Raw genomic sequence first — 16,629 nt, 5'->3', positions numbered from 1 at the left:
TCTCCGATCACACTGACATGATAAGCAGACACGCCTCCCCCGACAGTCCACAGGTAGACACTTACCTGTGTCACTATCACGGCTCCATTCATTCGCATTGACTCGCTCGTTCCCGCTCATCCATTCATTCATTTGTCGATCTGATGTCATGCTGTTCTCCCTCATCAAGCTCTCTAATAGGTGCAGACTGAAGAGGAATCTGTCCAATCAGAGCACAGGGTCCAGCTCACAGCATGTAGGTCTTGGCACCTGATTGGCTGTTGGGAAGATTAGTGAAGGTTTCCAGCAGATGTGGTTCCACTAACTCATCACATTAACATCTTACTAACCACTGCCTGATGGGAACTTTTTGGGCAGTTCAGACTGACAGCGCCACCTGCTGTGCTTCCTCAGTATTACGTGTTAAACATTTAGAAAGATTTTTCCTGACACCATGAAGTTCAAGTGTGTTTATCGGTGTTTAGATTTTTACTGTAAGGCTGAATTTGCCCAGAAAGTTGCTCAGTGTTTCTCCACTAACCCTTAAATCGCTCAATAACACCGATCCATCACACATTAACAGCTCTGAGGGTCTGATTGGTCTCTTTCTATGGCCCTGCTGTTAGTTCTGGTAACTCCAGCATCTCTGACTGTGTCCACACTGGAGGCTGGTGTGCACACGGAATCAGACTTTGTCCACAGGTTCACACCACACTTTGGTGGTCCTCCTACTTCTCCTGTAGCCTCAGCAGACATTCCTGGCCTGATTCTATACACGAACGTAGCTGGTCTTTGACCTGCTGCTTCACTCACTCTGTGCAACGTTCAAAGGAGCACCAACAAATAAAACAGGAAACCACCTGCAAAGGAAACATGTGCACATTGTCCAGAGTTCATGAGGAAAATGGTTTAAGACATAAAAACTGAGAGCAGATGAAAAGAAGATGCTGCTGTGTGCATCCCAGTGTCCGTGAACGCCCCATGTGCAGATGTGCAGATCGTCTCTGATGATGAGCCAAGGACCAAAACCAAACACAGTCTTGCGTGACACTCCCAGAAATCTTGGACCCAATGCTAAAATCAACAAACACTAAGTTTAATAGTTGCAGACTTCAAAGCAAGCTGGCCATTAACTATGACTCAAGCGGTAAGCTTACCAAAGGAGTTTACCCTCCCAGACACCACTCCATGTGTTACTGCCTCAAGCTAAACAACAAGAAGTGTGTGCATGACAACATTACATGAAGTAGAATTTATTAAAAACAAACTCACAGTAAGTTCTGCTGAATGAATAAAAGGCACCACACCTGGGCCAGCTTTTATCAAGTTGAAGGTACAGGTGTGCTGCATCAGCTGACCGCCTCGCAGAGAGGAGAGGATCAGCAGCACGAGGGCAGTGGGAGTTTCAAGGCTCAACCTTGATTAATGCATGAGTAACACACTGGATTGTGAAAATGGCTGCTGTGGAGAAGCTTTGGTTCACGTGGTAGTAAAGTCCCTCCTGTGTTTCCTGAAAGCAAACTCCTCCTTTGTCAGATGAAAAGTTCAGTCATGTTTTAATTAGGGATGCAAAGAGGTCTCTCGAGGCCTTGTTTGTGTCCGTGAGGAGGTCCTCTGTCCGCCGAGAATGTTTTAGGTGTCCTTGAATAATCACATAAATCCTTGAGTTTGGTTCCTGGAAAGATTTTCAGGTATTTAAAAATGTTTCCAGCACTGATCAGACTGATGGATGAAATGAGACAGGCTGATAAAAGGCCTTTCATTAGACTCACCACTCCCGTGTTTGCAGAGGAGTCACATTTCAAAGCAGGTAACCTGAGGACTCAGCTGTGTGTCTGCATTCCTACAGGGACACCTGCTGGAGAAAGCAGGGATTCTCAACAAGACTAAAGTGGCTGAAAATGGAAAAAAGATCAGGTGAGAGCAGAACAATTGTAAAGGTAAGGTGTGTGCTCGTATCTGTTCTGTGGGTTTTGTCGGAGGTAACTGTGTCTGCTGATTTTTGGACAGGAAGAACTGGAGCCAGTCGTGGACTGTCCTGCATGGAGGGATCCTCACATTCCATAAAGACCCCCGACCAGCCGGGAATGCTGTAAGGATCAGTTTACATAGTCCAACAGGAGCTCAATGAACCTTCTGCCTCGAACCATTACTTGTGTTTTCTACTCTCTGTAGTAATAACATTTCTCAGGACTAAATACCTGAGAAATGTTTGGATTTCATATGTGGAAGACTTAGATTGATCTAATAAATGAACAAGGCAAACAGAGAAAAACTAACTTGTGAGAAGGAATTCAATGAGTTATTAAACAAACAATACCGCCAGCATTAATAAATGGCTACGATATAGAAACTTTAGATTTCCATCCATGAATCATTGATCCTATTGTGCTATTAAACTATGGTGATGAGGAGGAGGAGGAGGAAGGTAATAAAAAATCAAAAATCAACTTTATTTCTATTGCAAATAAAAATACAACAAAGTTGACCAAAGTGCTTCAGAGTCGGTCAGAGCAAAAGCACAAGACAGAATGAAAAGAAAGAGTTAAAAGGAAACAATATGACAACTGTTTGAAACAAAAACTAGCCACGAAGTAACCACCTAGTTTGAATCAAAAGCCAGACTAAAGTTTTAAGACGCAATTTAAAAGACTGGGTGGACTCGGAGGAACGAACATTAGGAGGGAGGTTATGATGAAGATGAAGATTATGACGGCGATGAGGAGGAGGAGAATGAGGATGGTGATGATGATGGGGATGATGATGATGAGAAGGATGAGGATGATGATTATTTTTATTATTAGTCCTTATCCAGGTGAAAAAAATCTCATTGAGATTAAAAATCTCATTTCCAAGAGAGACCTGGCCTCATGGCAACAAAAGTCAAAATACACAATCCACATAACTATATAACTTATTATAACTTATAATTATGACGGCGATGAGGAGGAGGATGATGATGACTTGTTTTCCCTCAGAGCAAAGCGTCACAGATTGTTCCAGAATACACCGTTGAACTCAGAGGAGCTTCGGTGAGCTGGGCCTGCAAAGACAAGTCATCCAAGAAGAACGTTCTGGAGGTACGTTTTACCCCAGTTACATCAGCTTCCCTTCTTACCTGCTTGATGAAGACCACTGTGGTGTTTGTGTGCAGCTGAAGACACGTCAGGGCTGCGAGTATCTGATGCAGTACGACAAGGAGAGCATCATCAGCGACTGGCTCAAAGTGATCCAGGACACCATCGGACAGCTGGTGCCAGACGGAGCACACAGACCGGTAATCCTTCGAAATCTCGTGCCTCGTTCAGGCTCTTTGTTTCAGAGCGAACTGGCTTACAGTGAAGTCTGTTTTCAGGACCAGGAGCACCTATCAGACAGTGAAGACGATGGTTCTTCAGACAAAGAGGACAAAGACAGGAGATCGATATGTGAGTCTTTGAACTTTAACCATCTCTAACATCTGTGCAGACTCGGCCTGATGAAGGTCTGAAGCATTAAAAGCTCAGGAAAGGAGCACAGGATGGCCCTGAGCTGAAACATGTTACCAGCTGGTGTTTCTGATGTCTTTTCAAAATGACCCACAGAGTGATGGAATAAGTTTATTAATAAGAACGTTTTATTGGCAGGTATTGCACAGTGGTTGTCATAGTAACACTGAACGCTTTCTTCTTCTGCTGCATCTTCAGCGAGCAGGATCCCATCAGGAGCTGACACGGAGCAGACGCGAGTTCGGTCCAAACTGCGACGCTTCCTGCAGCGAAGGCCGACTCTGCAGAGCGTCAAAGAGCGAGGATACATCAGAGGTAAAAAGGCCTCCCGATCCCATGCACCGACCTTTAAATGCTACAAACTGTGAATATCATCGACTTTTCTATCAGATGCAGATGTTTACCTGCATGAACCCGCTCAGTGATCCAAAGCTAACTCACTACAACAACAGACTCACCTGTATATTCATTTGGTGTTAGTTTAATGAGTGAAATTAGCAGCTGAGTTAACCCATTTACATCAACATGTGCACAGCGCACGGGTAAATACAAGATCCAGAGATGAACAGAAAAACTTAATAAAACAGTAATGCATCCGAATATGAGTTTATCAAGAGTGAATCACGATGTAGACGATATGAAAACTGTAAAATGATGCTAAGCCTGATGACACAGAAACATGCAGCTCGTTGATCAGACTGGAAATGTCTTCCAGACAACGTCTTTGGCTGCCACCTGGACACTCTGTGCCACCGAGAACACAGCACCATCCCCAAGTTTGTGGAGAAGTGCATCAGGACAGTGGAGCGCAGAGGTGACGGAGGCACACATGTTACCCACGCGCTACAGGAAACGCACAACAAAACATCCCAAAAGGTTAACTGTTCATCTGGACGTAACATTTTCAGTGTGAGAAACATTCAGATGAACAATCAACCTTTTGGGATTAGGGATGGGTATCGTTTAGGTTTTATCCGATACCGGTGCCAAACTGGTACTTTTGAAACGGTGCCGCTGCTTAAACGGTGCTCGAACCGGTGCTCGAACCGGTGCTTAAAGAATGGAGAACACAAGCTTTGTCCAAAAACCTCTCATGTTCAGCTGTTGTTTTGGAAAAAGATAACAATGTTAGCCTTTTCTGCAGCTATGGGGCATATATGGTATCACTCTTGGCTGGAAGCAGTGCTTAAACAATGGAAAAAACACAAACTTTGTCCAAAAACCTCTCATGTTTAGCTGTTTTCCACTTTTTCTTTGGTCATTTTAGCCTTTTTGGCCAGGGTGAAGGGAGTATCTGCCATCAAACAAGAAGACAGCCGCATGTAACTACCACGGTGTTTGCTAGTTCACCTTACATGCATTAATGTAATAACGTGGTTAGCCTACTCAGCGTAAATTACACACGAACAACATTAAGCTACTCACGCAGAGAAGCTGCTGCTGCTGCATCATCATCCTCATCATTTCTGCTACACTGGCAGGGCTAGGGGCCAGGACTCTCCTCTTCGGGTTTTTGGGGGATGTTGCTAACTCCGGGTCCGATAACAGGCACCACACCCGCAGTAGATGTGCTCGGTGTGAGGTCTCGCAGCAAGCTATCAAATACGGCGCATTTCTCGGCTTTTAAGAAAATGCTATGCATCGACAGGTGTTTCATCAGATTCGAGGTGTGACCTCCTTTGACAGTATCAGCTTAAAGCACTTATTGCAGGCTGCTGAGTTTGCATCTTTTGCTGTGAAGTACAGCCAGACTTTTGACTGCTTCTGTACCTGGGCCCGCCTACTACGCTTGCAAAGGTAAAATGATTGGCTGGAATCCAAAGTGTATGACATCTCAGGAAAATAAAGCACCGAAATGTGCGCTGCTTTTCGGTCTGGTTACTACCGTTTATGTCAGAACCGGTGCCATCATGGCACCGGATACCGGTACCCATCCCTATTTGGGATTGACTTACCTGGATGATTGAGCATGCATCAAGGCACATCAAAACGTGTGTTTGTGTGTGTGTGTGTGTGTGTGTGTGTGTGTTAAGGCTCACATCGTGTTGTGATTTAATGGTTGAAGGTGGGTCAATTTCGCTCATTAGCTTGGATTTGTAGTCGTACTGAATCTAACATGATGTTGCAGCCGTACAGCACTGAAACAGGGATTTATGGTGAAGTGTTGTGCGACAGAATTCAGATGTTGTTTTTGTCTAAGGTGGAAATGAAACAATTCTTAAAGGTATAACCCAGTGACTGATGAACTGGACAGAGGTGTTTGTCTACTAACTGGCTTCACTCGCTGTGTTCAGGTCTGGACGTGGACGGGATCTACAGAGTGAGCGGAAACCTGGCCGTGATCCAGAAACTACGACACAAAGCCGACCACGGTAATGCGTCGCTGACTCAGTTCATGTTCGGTAACGGTCACGTGATTTCTCCCTGGATTCAAACGGTCTGATGGATCGTTCAGACCTGCGGCGGCAACACGAAGCTGTTCGGGTCTAACAGATGGATCTGAACCCAAAGTCTGTTTGATCTAAAGTTTGGTTTCAGAAGACTGAAGCTGTCCTCTGTTTCTGCAGAGGAGCACTTGGACCTGGAGGACGGACAGTGGGAGGAGATTCACGTGATCACCGGCGCTCTCAAGCTTTTCCTGCGGGAGCTTCCAGAGCCGCTGTTTCCCTTCAGCGTCTTCGAAAAGTTCATCGCCGCCATCCGTCAGTACACACGCTGTTTGACACATACATGTTAATACACAGCAAAGGAAATGTCACACACTGTACCAGACCTGCAGTAGCCCTGGTCTACTCGTGTTTTTATCTTATGTCTTTAACCCAGCTCTTACCTGAAGGAGGGTAAAGCTGGGCATACACTTTTTTTTCAGTCGCGTTATTCAGCTCCTGCTCAAACTGCACGATTGACTCGCAGGGGTGAGAAGTTCGTAGGTCACGATGCAGGTCTCACACTATACGGCCCGATGCTCTGATGCGACCTGAGTGCTCACACTGTGCGTCCATAACATGAAGCTTATAACACGAAATCTGTCGCTCGCTCTGTCTTTCACTCACACAGACTCACATCGAACATCAAACATCAGGCAGCTGTGATTGAGCAACAATGTAAATCCAACTGTTTTCACGGTTGTTGCGGTCGTGATAATTTTGTGAGGCCACATCGAAAAGGCTCTGATGAGCTCGTCAAAGTTGTGCCTCCATTGCTTGTGTCACACGCTGCACTGCTGTGCTGCTTTTCACTTTCATTTCTGCGTTTGAGCGTGCGCAGTGCGAGTGGCTGCGGTGACGCCCTCACGACGGGCGACAGGATTTCAAACAGGTTTGATTTTCTTGCGACCAAACAATTGCTGATTGGACCGAGCTGGTCGTGAGGTGTTAATCGCTTCTCGTTACCCGACGTATACTACGTGATTACGACACGATTAAGGCAAACTCGGGCCGATCACCAAAATGGTCGCACGACTGAAAAATCGGCTCTAAATGGGCCGAAATCGCAGAGTGTCTGCCCAGCTTAACACGCTGAGTTTACTTCAGACAGAATTAGTCCATTGGAAGAAAATCTCACAGTCACTCGTTCCAGTGTTTGTAAAAGTATACCTCGTGTCTTGTAACCGTCCGAGCTCTCACTCTTTCTAGACTCATTGGAACGGCACATACATTTGCACACACACAGTTCCTCAGTGAAGCAGGAAAACCTGGGACATTACTTGCAGATCTCCATCTCTACATGCATCCTGACAATCCTGCAGTTTTTACATTATGATTTTACTGTAACGACACCACAAGCATAGCCGGACGTACAGCAGGCTGGAAAAAGGGCCACTTTAACATCATCTGAACACAAGTCAAAGTTAAGAACCGACACAACTTACAGCACTGCGCATCACATCATCATCATCATCGCCAAGATCACTTTTCTAGATATGACCCAAGGATCTCACCACTCCAGGTCTGCTAAATAAAAAGATCCTCTGTAGTTATAGCAATCACAATAACTCTTTTTAGGGTTAAACAAAATATCACACTGGGCTCCATAACAGCACAAACTCTAAGTAATGATTAAGAACATCACCCACACAGTCATTTAACATGACATCAGGACACAAACTGAAGAGAACTGGATGTTCTGACTCCAGTTAGTAAACTTTTCTTACTCTTACAGCTTGTTGTGCTGAAGCTCATATTCCTTTGAATGAAGCAGACAGCATTCTTAAATTTTCTCATGTTCACTTACGTTTTTGTGCAAACTCTTGGCTTTCCGGCACTAATAATATTAGCCTGCATTAAATATTTGCAAACTCGAACAGCTGAACACATCTGGAGATTTAATACATCACTGCTTAAAGATGAAGACTTTATTAAATATTTTAAAAAAGAGTGGACTCTATATTTAGACTATAATGACACTCCCGGAACATCAGCTTCTGTTCTATGGGAAGCAGGGAAAGCTGTGATGAGAGGTAAAATAATTTCTTTCTCACATAAAAAGAAAGAAGAAAACAAAAACATTCAGGAATTAGAAAAAACCATCAAATCACTAGAAGAAGCCTACGCGTCCCACCAAGATCAGGAAACATTGAACAAAATACGCAAAACAAAACTAGAATTAAATGAGATAATTGATAAAAAAACAAAATTCTTAGTACAAAGACTACGCCTACAAAATTATGAACATGGTAATAAATCCGGTCAATTTCTAGCAAACCAGCTAAAAATAAATAAAGAAAAAACAACTATATGTGCTGTTCAAGATTCATCTGGGAACACAATATATGATCCGATACAAGTAAACAACATTTTCAGGGATTTCTATAAAACGTTGTATTCACCACAAATAAACCATCTAAAAAGGAAATTGATCAGTTTTTGGACAACATAACTCTTCCAAAATTATTAGACTCTCAAGCAATGGCACTGGATTCACCACTGACACCAGGTGAACTCCAGGAAGCCCTGATAAGTAGCCCAATAATAAGGCTCCAGGTCCAGACGGCTTTCCTGCAGAGTTCTACAAAGAATTCTGGACGATTCTGGCACCAGTTTTTTACACGTTGTTGGAAATCAAAGAAAAGGGCAGACTTCCATCAAATATGAATTCTGCAAACATCAATCTCCTGCTAAAACCAGGCAAAGACCCTGTATATCCCTCAAGCTATCGTCCAATATCCCTTAGAAATGTAGACCTTAAAATAATCTGCAAAGCTCTCTCAAAGAGACTGGAGAAAATAACCCCCCTCTTAATTCATCCTGACCAAACTGGTTTCATAAAAGGTAGGCACTCATCAACAAATACACGTAGATTACTTAATTTGATAGACTACTCATACAGTAAAAACATCGAAACCATAATATTTTCTCTAGATGCAGAAAAAGCATTTGACAGAGTTAACTGGAAATTTCTATTTGCAACTTTACACAAATTTGGTTTTGGATCCTCTTTCATTAACTGGTTAAAAATATTATACAATTCCCCAACAGCTTGTGTTAGAACAAATGACCAGACATCCTCCAGCTTCTGTCTCCTGAGGGCCACCAGGCAGGGATGCCCACTCTCCCCTTCACTGTTTGCAATTTTTATTGAACCACTAGCAGCAGCAATTAGACAGAATTCAGTAATTAAGGGCATAAAATGCAAGAACGTGGAACATAAAATCAGCCTTTATCTTTTCTGTACAGTGGTGTACAGTATATTATTCACGTTGTATTCTAATTTTTGCAATATAACTTTTGCACTGCCCACTTCCTGCTGTGGCAAAACAAATTTCCCTCGTGTGGGACTAATAAAGGTCATCTTATCTTATCTTATGATGTGTTACTTTTTCTCCAAAACTCACAATCCAATCTCTCTGGGGTCATTGCATTGATAAACTCTTTTGCAAGAATATCAGAATACTCAATTTACTGGTCAAAATCTACAGTCCTTCCGATGAATTGCTCCTTCCATAATTCTTCTGCACTACTACATCTGATAAGTTGTAAATGTGCAGAGGTTGACCGAGGAGTCGACTCTTCCAGTCAGGTCTCCTGGTGTCACGGTGACCACAGAGAAACACAAAGTAACTAGATCGCAATAATCCCAGCACACGTTTGTGATGAGCGATACACCAAAAAGTGTCGTCATGCCTCTAAACTGTTGTAGTACAGAACCTTAGCTGTGTGTGTGTTTGCAGAAGTCCCAGACTACAGCCTGAGGGTGTCCTACATGAAGGATCTGGTGCAGACTCTTCCTCTACCGAACCACAACACCATGGAGCTGCTGTTCAGACACCTGCGAAAGTGAGTTTGCTCCGAGGCTTTATGAACCAGTGCAGACAGACAGCAGAGTGAGCAGTGCCCAAAACACTGCTAACTCGGCCAGCCTGCTCTCTGCCAGATAACCCCTAACAGTCCCAGTTACACACTGGGTAAGGGTGTAGAATGCACTGGATCATGGCAATGGTGAAATTGCCATGATCCAGGACTCCCAAATAATCAGTCAGCTAAAATAAAATTAGTCTGCAAGTAAAAACGAAGCGGCAGAGCATGAAGGTGATTAGGTCTGCTTTGGAAACAACGTGTATCTGTCTGTGCCTCTCCAGGGTGATCGAACACAAGGACTCTAACAGGATGTCGGTTCAGAGTATCGCCATCGTGTTCGGACCCACACTGCTTCGCCCCGAGACTGAGTCGGCAAATATGACGATTCACATGGTGTTCCAGAGCCAGATTGTGGAGCTCTTGCTCAACGAGTTCCCGACTGTTTTCTCAGAGAGCTAAAAGGAAACTCCTGGAATTTACTCTGCGTCCTGCGAGAACCCTCAGAGGACGCGAGTCTTCCAACACCCTCGAGGACATTGGACCTACACACCCCCTCCTCTCTGACCCAGGAGCCAAATGTGGGAATCTGAGAGGACCACCTGATACCGAGGGTTGGTTCTGAAACCTCTTCACTCCTCTTTAAAAGGAGCAGACCCAACCTGACGTTTTATTGGCACCTTAAAACCATCAAACATGTGACAACGACATCTTTTGCCAGACTTGTAGCTCTCTGGACCGAAACACAGGAACTGATCCTGGGTAAACCTCCAGGACAGGTTTGAAACCAGCATGTTTGCTTCTCCTTCAAGACAAAACACCAAAGTGGTGAATGTCCTGTTAAACCTCTGAATGCCTCACAGTAAACCAGACTGGTTCAGGACCCTTTGAGAAACTCGTGGAACTCTGAACTCATCTTCTGTTGCCTTTTTGTTTTGTTTTTTCACTCTGTGGACGTTAAACTTTGACCCGGGACCTGCTGGTTGTGTTGTCTGGACCCAAAAACCCTTTTTATAAATTTCATATATATAAAATGTAAATGTTGAGTATATCATGTCGGCATCTCAGCATCACGCCTTAAATGAGCTAAAACACAGCAGAACAAACAGTATCCTGATTGAATGGCACCGTCTCAGGATCCTGTGCTTCTTCACTGTACAGACACGATCCTTCCAAGTATTTTTAAATTTTCAGACCCTCCTCTGCAGATGACTGGAAATTTACTTTCAAGGTATGACTTGGTATGACTTTCTGTGAACCAGAAAGTCATACCAACCCAAAGAGGGTGTATGGCTCCATGGCAGACTGTGGAGATGAGCTGCACATGTGATTCGGATCCTGAGAATCTCCATCCACCTGTTCAGGTATATCTACCAGAGCAGCCACCAGTCTGCGCTGCATTCACTGATGCTGGGAAACAGATTCACACGGCAAAATAATTTTCTACATCAGTGTTGATACCATGAGTATGTTTAAGTTAAATAAAACATGCAACGTATTAAACACTGGATCAAACTCTAGACTTTATGATGTGATGATCATAAATATGGAGCTTCATCAGCAGATGGAACATTATAGAAAACGCACGTGAAACGCTCGACTCCGAACGAGAGACAGAAGCTTTATCGACTGTTAAACTGTAGATCTGAGTGAAAGGAGGCTCCACTGAACACAGAACAAAGGATTTAAAACTACATGACGGCCAGGGGTGGATTTTACAGGACAGTTCTTACTGTTGTAAATAGTTATGTATGTTTTTATAGTAGTGAGTTTCTATGCACTACAGATGCAGAACTAAGTTACTTTGTTAGGGAAGATATTCCTTTCTGTACAAGAGGGCATTTTCCTGACTTTAGTTTGAAATAAACTGTCGTGTATGACGGTGTCCTGCTGGGTCTGCTTCTCTTCAACACACCCAGAAATCAAACACATCAAACTTTTTATTTAACACAAATTCACCAAAGGACTAAAACCACAACCCCAGACAGAAATATAACCTGCAACCGTAAAGCTGGCTGCTAAAGCCTCGACAAGCCAAAGTGTGAATCATCAAAGGTCAACAAAGAGCTGAAGCTTTGGTGGGAGGACTCACAGATGTGCTGCTCCACGCTTGGTTACTGGCGTTCCTGGCATCATAACAAAAATGACCAATCACAGTGCAAGCTAGCAAAGCTTCCATCAGCAAGTTGCATTAGCCCAGCTAGCTGCCTGTTAGTAACTTTGTTCACATTGTGTTGTCCATATTCAGTAGCCGCTGTCCCAGTTTATTTGCATAACGTGATTTCATTGGCTAACGGCCGCTGAATAAACACGAATAAAAGACAAGAGCAGTTAGAAATCTCAGGTTTTCAGACCCTTTGTTGTGAAACTGTGTGTCATACATGCTGTATCGCCTCTTTGTGTTATTTGGGAGATGTGATCATGGTAAACTGTTACCATGGTACCAGCTGCTCGTCGGACGATGCTCATCTTCTGCGGTTTCACCTGAGACGGTGATGTGGATTGTCGAGCTGCATTGGACCTGAGGGTGAAATAAAACTCGTCAGAAGCTTTCACATCATGATCAGCAGCTGCTTCATTCTTGTGCTTCAGAAATATGTGAACAGGTTCTTCTTCTTCTCTGAGCGCTTACAGAAACGACACAAAACACCTGAGCTGTGAATCCTGATCAGTCTGCAGCAGATTTTACTTTTCAGGAAAATATTCACTAAAAAACTCTTGAGTACAAATGTTTGTTCATGTTAGTGCATCAACAACAAAGGTGGATATTAAATCTTTGACCTGTTTTACTTCATAGGAACAATTTAAGGAAGGAGTCATCTCATTCAGATCTCAGTCTTCGTTAAGAAGGCATCAGCTTAAAGTGCTGGCCCGATAACATCCCACCCAGGATATAAAAGACTTCCTGCTTCCTGCAGTGGAAAACTCTCTGAAAACAAACAACTTTCAGATTTAAATTATCAGATTAAATCAGGCCAGGAAGAGCTGAGCTGGTCCTGTGCTGTGGGTTCACATGTGTTGTTGCTCATGCATTCCAGACTCTCAACCAGGTCGTGCCTCCCCACCTTCTCCAGCACAGACTTGGCCACCTGCAGAGCATCAGAGCTGTTACTGTCCATCTCTGCTCAGGACAGCGTTAGGACGACTCTAGCTAGTAAAAAGGTTCTTTGTGCCAACATCAGTCAGTGTGCGAGATGCTGGGATGTGTATTGTTGCGCTGAAGTTTTGTATATGTACATACATGTGTAAATATGGGTTGATATGAAGTGACTCGATTGATCCGTTGATGAACTGGAAACAAATTTCCATCGATATGGAAAAGAAAGTTATTCTATGCTATCGTTCTGATCCAGGTGCAGTGGATTTATCTGGGCTGCAGGGGGCGCCAAACTTCACACACAATAAAATATTCTTAATGAAATATTTCAGGTGTGATGTTAACTGTGATTAATGGAATACTTCATCAGCTCCTTCCTCGTAACATACTGCCTGAAATAAAAACTGCACCACCACAAAAACCAGAGACGAGAGAAGCTGCAGAATAAGCAAACACCAGCATTTCTCTTCCTGTTCACTGCACTGAGCTCGACCTGCAACCCGAACACCTTCATCTTGTCTAATGTGATCGCCTTTAACATTCTTAGTCCGTAACTTCTTACAATGAATTGTGCCACAAGGCTCAGTTGACTGCATGTTTCATTTGTTTACGATTGTGTGCTACATATACACTATGTATGACATATAAAATACATAAAGTGTAGAAACAGTGGAAGCTTCGTTATGGCTTCCTGTTTGGTTTATAAGTCACTGTGTAGGGATCACGGTGATCCTGATCCTGTCCGGATTCTTCCGGATCACAATCATCATGTCTTTCTCTTATTTTTTTTTAAAATATTCCTCCTGTTTAATATTTATATTTTATTCCAGCACAGATGGTGTGGCGCGCTATTCTGTTCTGTTTTGTACAGGCGGATCCCAGCCCTGCAGTTCCGCCAGCGGCCACAGGCGGCAGCAGCGAGCTGACATCGCACAGAGAAGAAGACGCGCGTCGTCATGGAAACGGTTTGTTTTCGATCAGAGACGAGAGAGTTCACGGAGGGAGTGAGAGCGCCTGAGTTTAGGTGAACACAGAGAGGATTCAGGCTGTTACAGGTGAGCACTGACGACAGACTCGAGCTGCGTTCAGGACCCGGTCGTGTTTTCAACTTCCCCTGGATCAAAGCTGCTTTAGTTAGCAGCTGTGAGGTCACGTGACCAATAACCGTGTACACTGTTAGATCGGTGTAGCTGATGTGATGCCACGTTGTGATGTCACCGCTGTTTGCACCGTGGTGTGAGCTGCAGCAGAGGGAGGAGGGCTTTATGTGACCTATCTGCTTTCTTATTAGAATTCCATCAGAAGTGATCTTAGGCTCACTTTTATTTTTCTGCATTTCTGATGATCTCAGTACTTAAACAGGAAGTTCAGTCCGTGACTTACAGGAAGTCAAGAAGCTGTGAGACATCATCAGGAGATGGCAATGTCACAGTGTGACGTCATCGACTTCTCTGCATTGGAGAGAGAGCTGCAGGTGGCAGTCGAGTCTGAGCGGCGACATCAGCGTGAGAACGACGCCAAGCTGAGAGCCGTCTGCCAGAGAGCGTCCTACGACCAGTTCAGGTAGGCGGCTCCTGGAGAGGCCTGGACCTCTTTCAAAGCATTTCCAGAGTCTTTGGATGAGTTCCGGGAGATTTTGAGCTTTGGTTGGCGAGGCCTGCTGAGTCCAGCAGGGCCCTGGTCAGTGATGCTTTAAAGGTTTTTCTCACAGCTGGGTGTGGTTTATATGTCCCTCAGAGACCTGGTCCTGGCCTGCCACATGAAGCCTCTGGAGAAGAAAGATAAAGACGGCGCACTGCGGAAACAGCCCTGGAACCCCGTCGCCCCGAGCAACAAGTGATGTCCGCTCACCTGGACCAGCGTGGACTGACACGCTGTAGCCCACAGAGTCTTTTATAGTCCTGCTGTGATGTCAGAACATGTGACACATGATGAAAGCTGTAAACAGGAAAAGAGATCAGATGTAACAATTCATCATTTCTAATAAACCTGAAGAACTTGAACCATTCTCCCAGCATCACTGACTCCTACACCTGTCCACTCACCTGTGAGCTGTGGACGTCTTTCACTGTACTGACCCAACGGCCCGGTAGCGCCAGTGTCCGGCAGCCTCGCCTCTGTCAGTGCGCCCCAGGGTGGCTGTGGCTACAATGTAGCTGCCATCACCAGTGTGTGAATGTGTGTGTGAATGGGTGGATGACTGGTTGTGTAAAGCGCTTTGGGGTCCTTAGGACTAGTAAAGCACTATAGAAATACAGGCCATTTACCATTTACTGACCCAACACTGAGGTCAGAGGTCATCAGGTAGTCGTGCAGGTAGTCCCACCCTGAGAGCGTAACAGCAGCAGATCAGGTGTGGACAGGTGTGCAGTTCTGTGTTTCTTCTGTCCTCACTCCTCTGATTTCAGATTCTCACACTGAGCAGCAGGGGGCGCTCCAGGCCCACCGCTCAGCTTCATCTCTGGATGAAGGCTGAGCACTAACAAGCGTGACAGAGCGAAACCGCTCACATGTGACCAACTGTGAAAGACACTGAGATGAGTTTTTATTACAGGAAGTGAAAAATGAAAAGTAAGTCACTATAAATACAACAGACTCTGTGATATCAGCTCATGTTCTGTCTGTGAAGGCTCTCAGTCATCCAGACATTTGGTGTCCAAAGATGGTCGCTCACAGTAGACATTAGGGATGCACCGATACCACTTTTTTGGAAACGAGTACGAGTACTTTAGGAAATGTGGTATCGAGGCCAATGCCAGATACCGGTATTGGTATTGGTGCATCCCTAGTAGACATCAGTGTTGGTCAAGTTACTTGAAAAAAGTAATCAGTAAATAATTACTGATTACTTTCCCAAAAAAGTAATCCCGTTACTTTACTGCTTACTTATTTTCAAAAGTAATTAATTACTTAGTTACTTTTAAAAACACGATTTACAACCTGAAGAGGTGATAAATAGATCTTTCAGCCCAATTCTACTTTTTCTGCATAATCCATCATACAAAATGTAATCAAATGGAAAAGTATCTTTTTTAAACTTGTTTTATTAGTTTTAATCTTTTAACTTTATGCATCAAGCAAAAATTTAATTATATGCAACATTCTCTGACTGGAAGAAATTAGTTTAACATTTAAACCTATTTTCTGCACATTCCAGCACATAAAATAAAATGTTTTTTTGTGTTTACACTCAGTCTTTCAAATAGATGCAAGTAAAACACAGCAGAAAATAAATAAAGTCAAAGACTCAGCGGTCCTGTTGCTCTGTTTTCACCTGTAAAGCAGGAGTGGGGTAGGCGGAGGTTTACCCTGGTGCAGGTGTGTCGCAGCAGTCAGTGGAAGAATCCGCAAGTTTCTCTGTGAGTTTCTCATTACGTCGTAGCTACTCGGTGCTTGTTTAGGGGTTTTTTCGCTGTAAAAAGAAGTTTTCTTCCCACGCACAGCGGACACTAATGTTTTTGTCCCTTTTTATGGAATCAAACTCAAAGTAAGGTCAGTACTTCCACGCTTTAAACGCTGCACGCTCATACTCTCTCTGCACTCGATATATGATCCATTGTTGATCTGCACACAGCTGTTGTCACGAACGTCGCACTCGCTTACGTCACTGTCATGAGACATTCTCGCAAAAAAATCATGGTTTCAGTAACGCAGTGTTCCTACGGGAAAGTAACGGTAATCTAATTACCGTTTTTGCAATAGTAATCCCTTACTTTACTAGTTACTTGAAAAAAGTAATCAGATTACAGTAACGCGTTACTTGCATTACTGC

At 43.9% G+C, this 16,629-nt stretch overlaps 2 protein-coding genes and 1 long non-coding RNA gene across 8 annotated transcripts in view; 2 read left to right on the top strand and 1 right to left on the bottom strand.

Annotated features, from left to right (window-relative positions):
- Positions 1 to 1,868, bottom strand: part of LOC120717124 — a 3,517-nt gene extending 1,649 nt beyond the window's left edge. The window contains exons 1-2 of the long non-coding RNA XR_005692092.1: positions 1,752 to 1,868; positions 1 to 1,654 (exon numbers count right to left, since the gene is read on the bottom strand). The exon at positions 1 to 1,654 is cut by the window's left edge and continues 1,649 nt beyond it. This is a non-coding gene — a long non-coding RNA (uncharacterized LOC120717124). The remainder of the gene's footprint in view (positions 1,655 to 1,751) is intronic.
- Positions 1 to 11,646, top strand: part of LOC120717121 (rho GTPase-activating protein 12-like) — a 35,712-nt gene extending 24,066 nt beyond the window's left edge. For 2 of the 5 annotated variants that reach the window (XM_040004955.1, XM_040004951.1), the window contains 13 exons: positions 1 to 53; positions 170 to 235; positions 1,829 to 1,896; positions 1,990 to 2,071; positions 2,958 to 3,059; positions 3,134 to 3,256; positions 3,335 to 3,407; positions 3,666 to 3,782; positions 4,183 to 4,281; positions 5,762 to 5,839; positions 6,035 to 6,169; positions 9,637 to 9,742; positions 10,045 to 11,646. The exon at positions 1 to 53 is cut by the window's left edge and continues 28 nt beyond it. In XM_040004955.1, the coding sequence (XP_039860889.1) occupies positions 1 to 53; positions 170 to 235; positions 1,829 to 1,896; positions 1,990 to 2,071; positions 2,958 to 3,059; positions 3,134 to 3,256; positions 3,335 to 3,407; positions 3,666 to 3,782; positions 4,183 to 4,281; positions 5,762 to 5,839; positions 6,035 to 6,169; positions 9,637 to 9,742; positions 10,045 to 10,222 (1,280 nt within the window). In that variant the 3' untranslated portion in view covers positions 10,223 to 11,646. Of the gene's footprint in view, positions 54 to 169; positions 236 to 1,828; positions 1,897 to 1,989; positions 2,072 to 2,957; positions 3,060 to 3,133; positions 3,257 to 3,334; positions 3,408 to 3,665; positions 3,783 to 4,182; positions 4,282 to 5,761; positions 5,840 to 6,034; positions 6,170 to 7,102; positions 7,422 to 9,636; positions 9,743 to 10,044 lie in introns of those variants that run through there. The other 3 variants (XM_040004952.1, XM_040004954.1, XM_040004953.1) reach the window with 3 other exon arrangements.
- A 2,129-nt stretch (positions 11,647 to 13,775) lies between these two features.
- Positions 13,776 to 14,860, top strand: ccdc103 (coiled-coil domain containing 103). 2 transcript variants are annotated; one of them, XM_040004957.1, is made up of 3 exons: positions 13,776 to 13,912; positions 14,209 to 14,420; positions 14,595 to 14,860. In XM_040004957.1, the coding sequence occupies exons 2-3, from the start codon at positions 14,275 to 14,277 to the stop codon at positions 14,695 to 14,697; spliced, it is 249 nt and encodes an 82-aa protein (XP_039860891.1). In that variant the 5' UTR covers positions 13,776 to 13,912; positions 14,209 to 14,274; the 3' UTR covers positions 14,698 to 14,860. The 2 variants fall into 2 exon arrangements, with proteins under 2 accessions (XP_039860891.1, XP_039860892.1); XM_040004958.1 differs by having other exon boundaries at positions 13,793 to 13,912; positions 14,220 to 14,420.
- The last annotated feature ends 1,769 nt before the right edge of the window (positions 14,861 to 16,629 follow it).

The sequence above is a fragment of the Simochromis diagramma genome, unplaced genomic scaffold (assembly GCF_900408965.1).
Source record: "Simochromis diagramma unplaced genomic scaffold, fSimDia1.1 OVJJ01000492.1, whole genome shotgun sequence".
Taxonomy (NCBI): domain Eukaryota; kingdom Metazoa; phylum Chordata; class Actinopteri; order Cichliformes; family Cichlidae; genus Simochromis; species Simochromis diagramma.
The sequence above is the reverse complement of the archived record's forward strand: the minus strand, read 5'-3'. Positions and strand labels throughout refer to the sequence as shown.

Coding starts and splice junctions, on each gene's coding strand:
- ccdc103 (XM_040004957.1), top strand. CDS start 14,275: ATGGCAATGTCACAGTGTGACGTCATCGACTTCTCTGCATTGGAGAGA. Junction 14,421..14,594: donor GCGTCCTACGACCAGTTCAG/GTAGGCGGCTCC, acceptor TATGTCCCTCAG/AGACCTGGTCCTGGCCTGCC.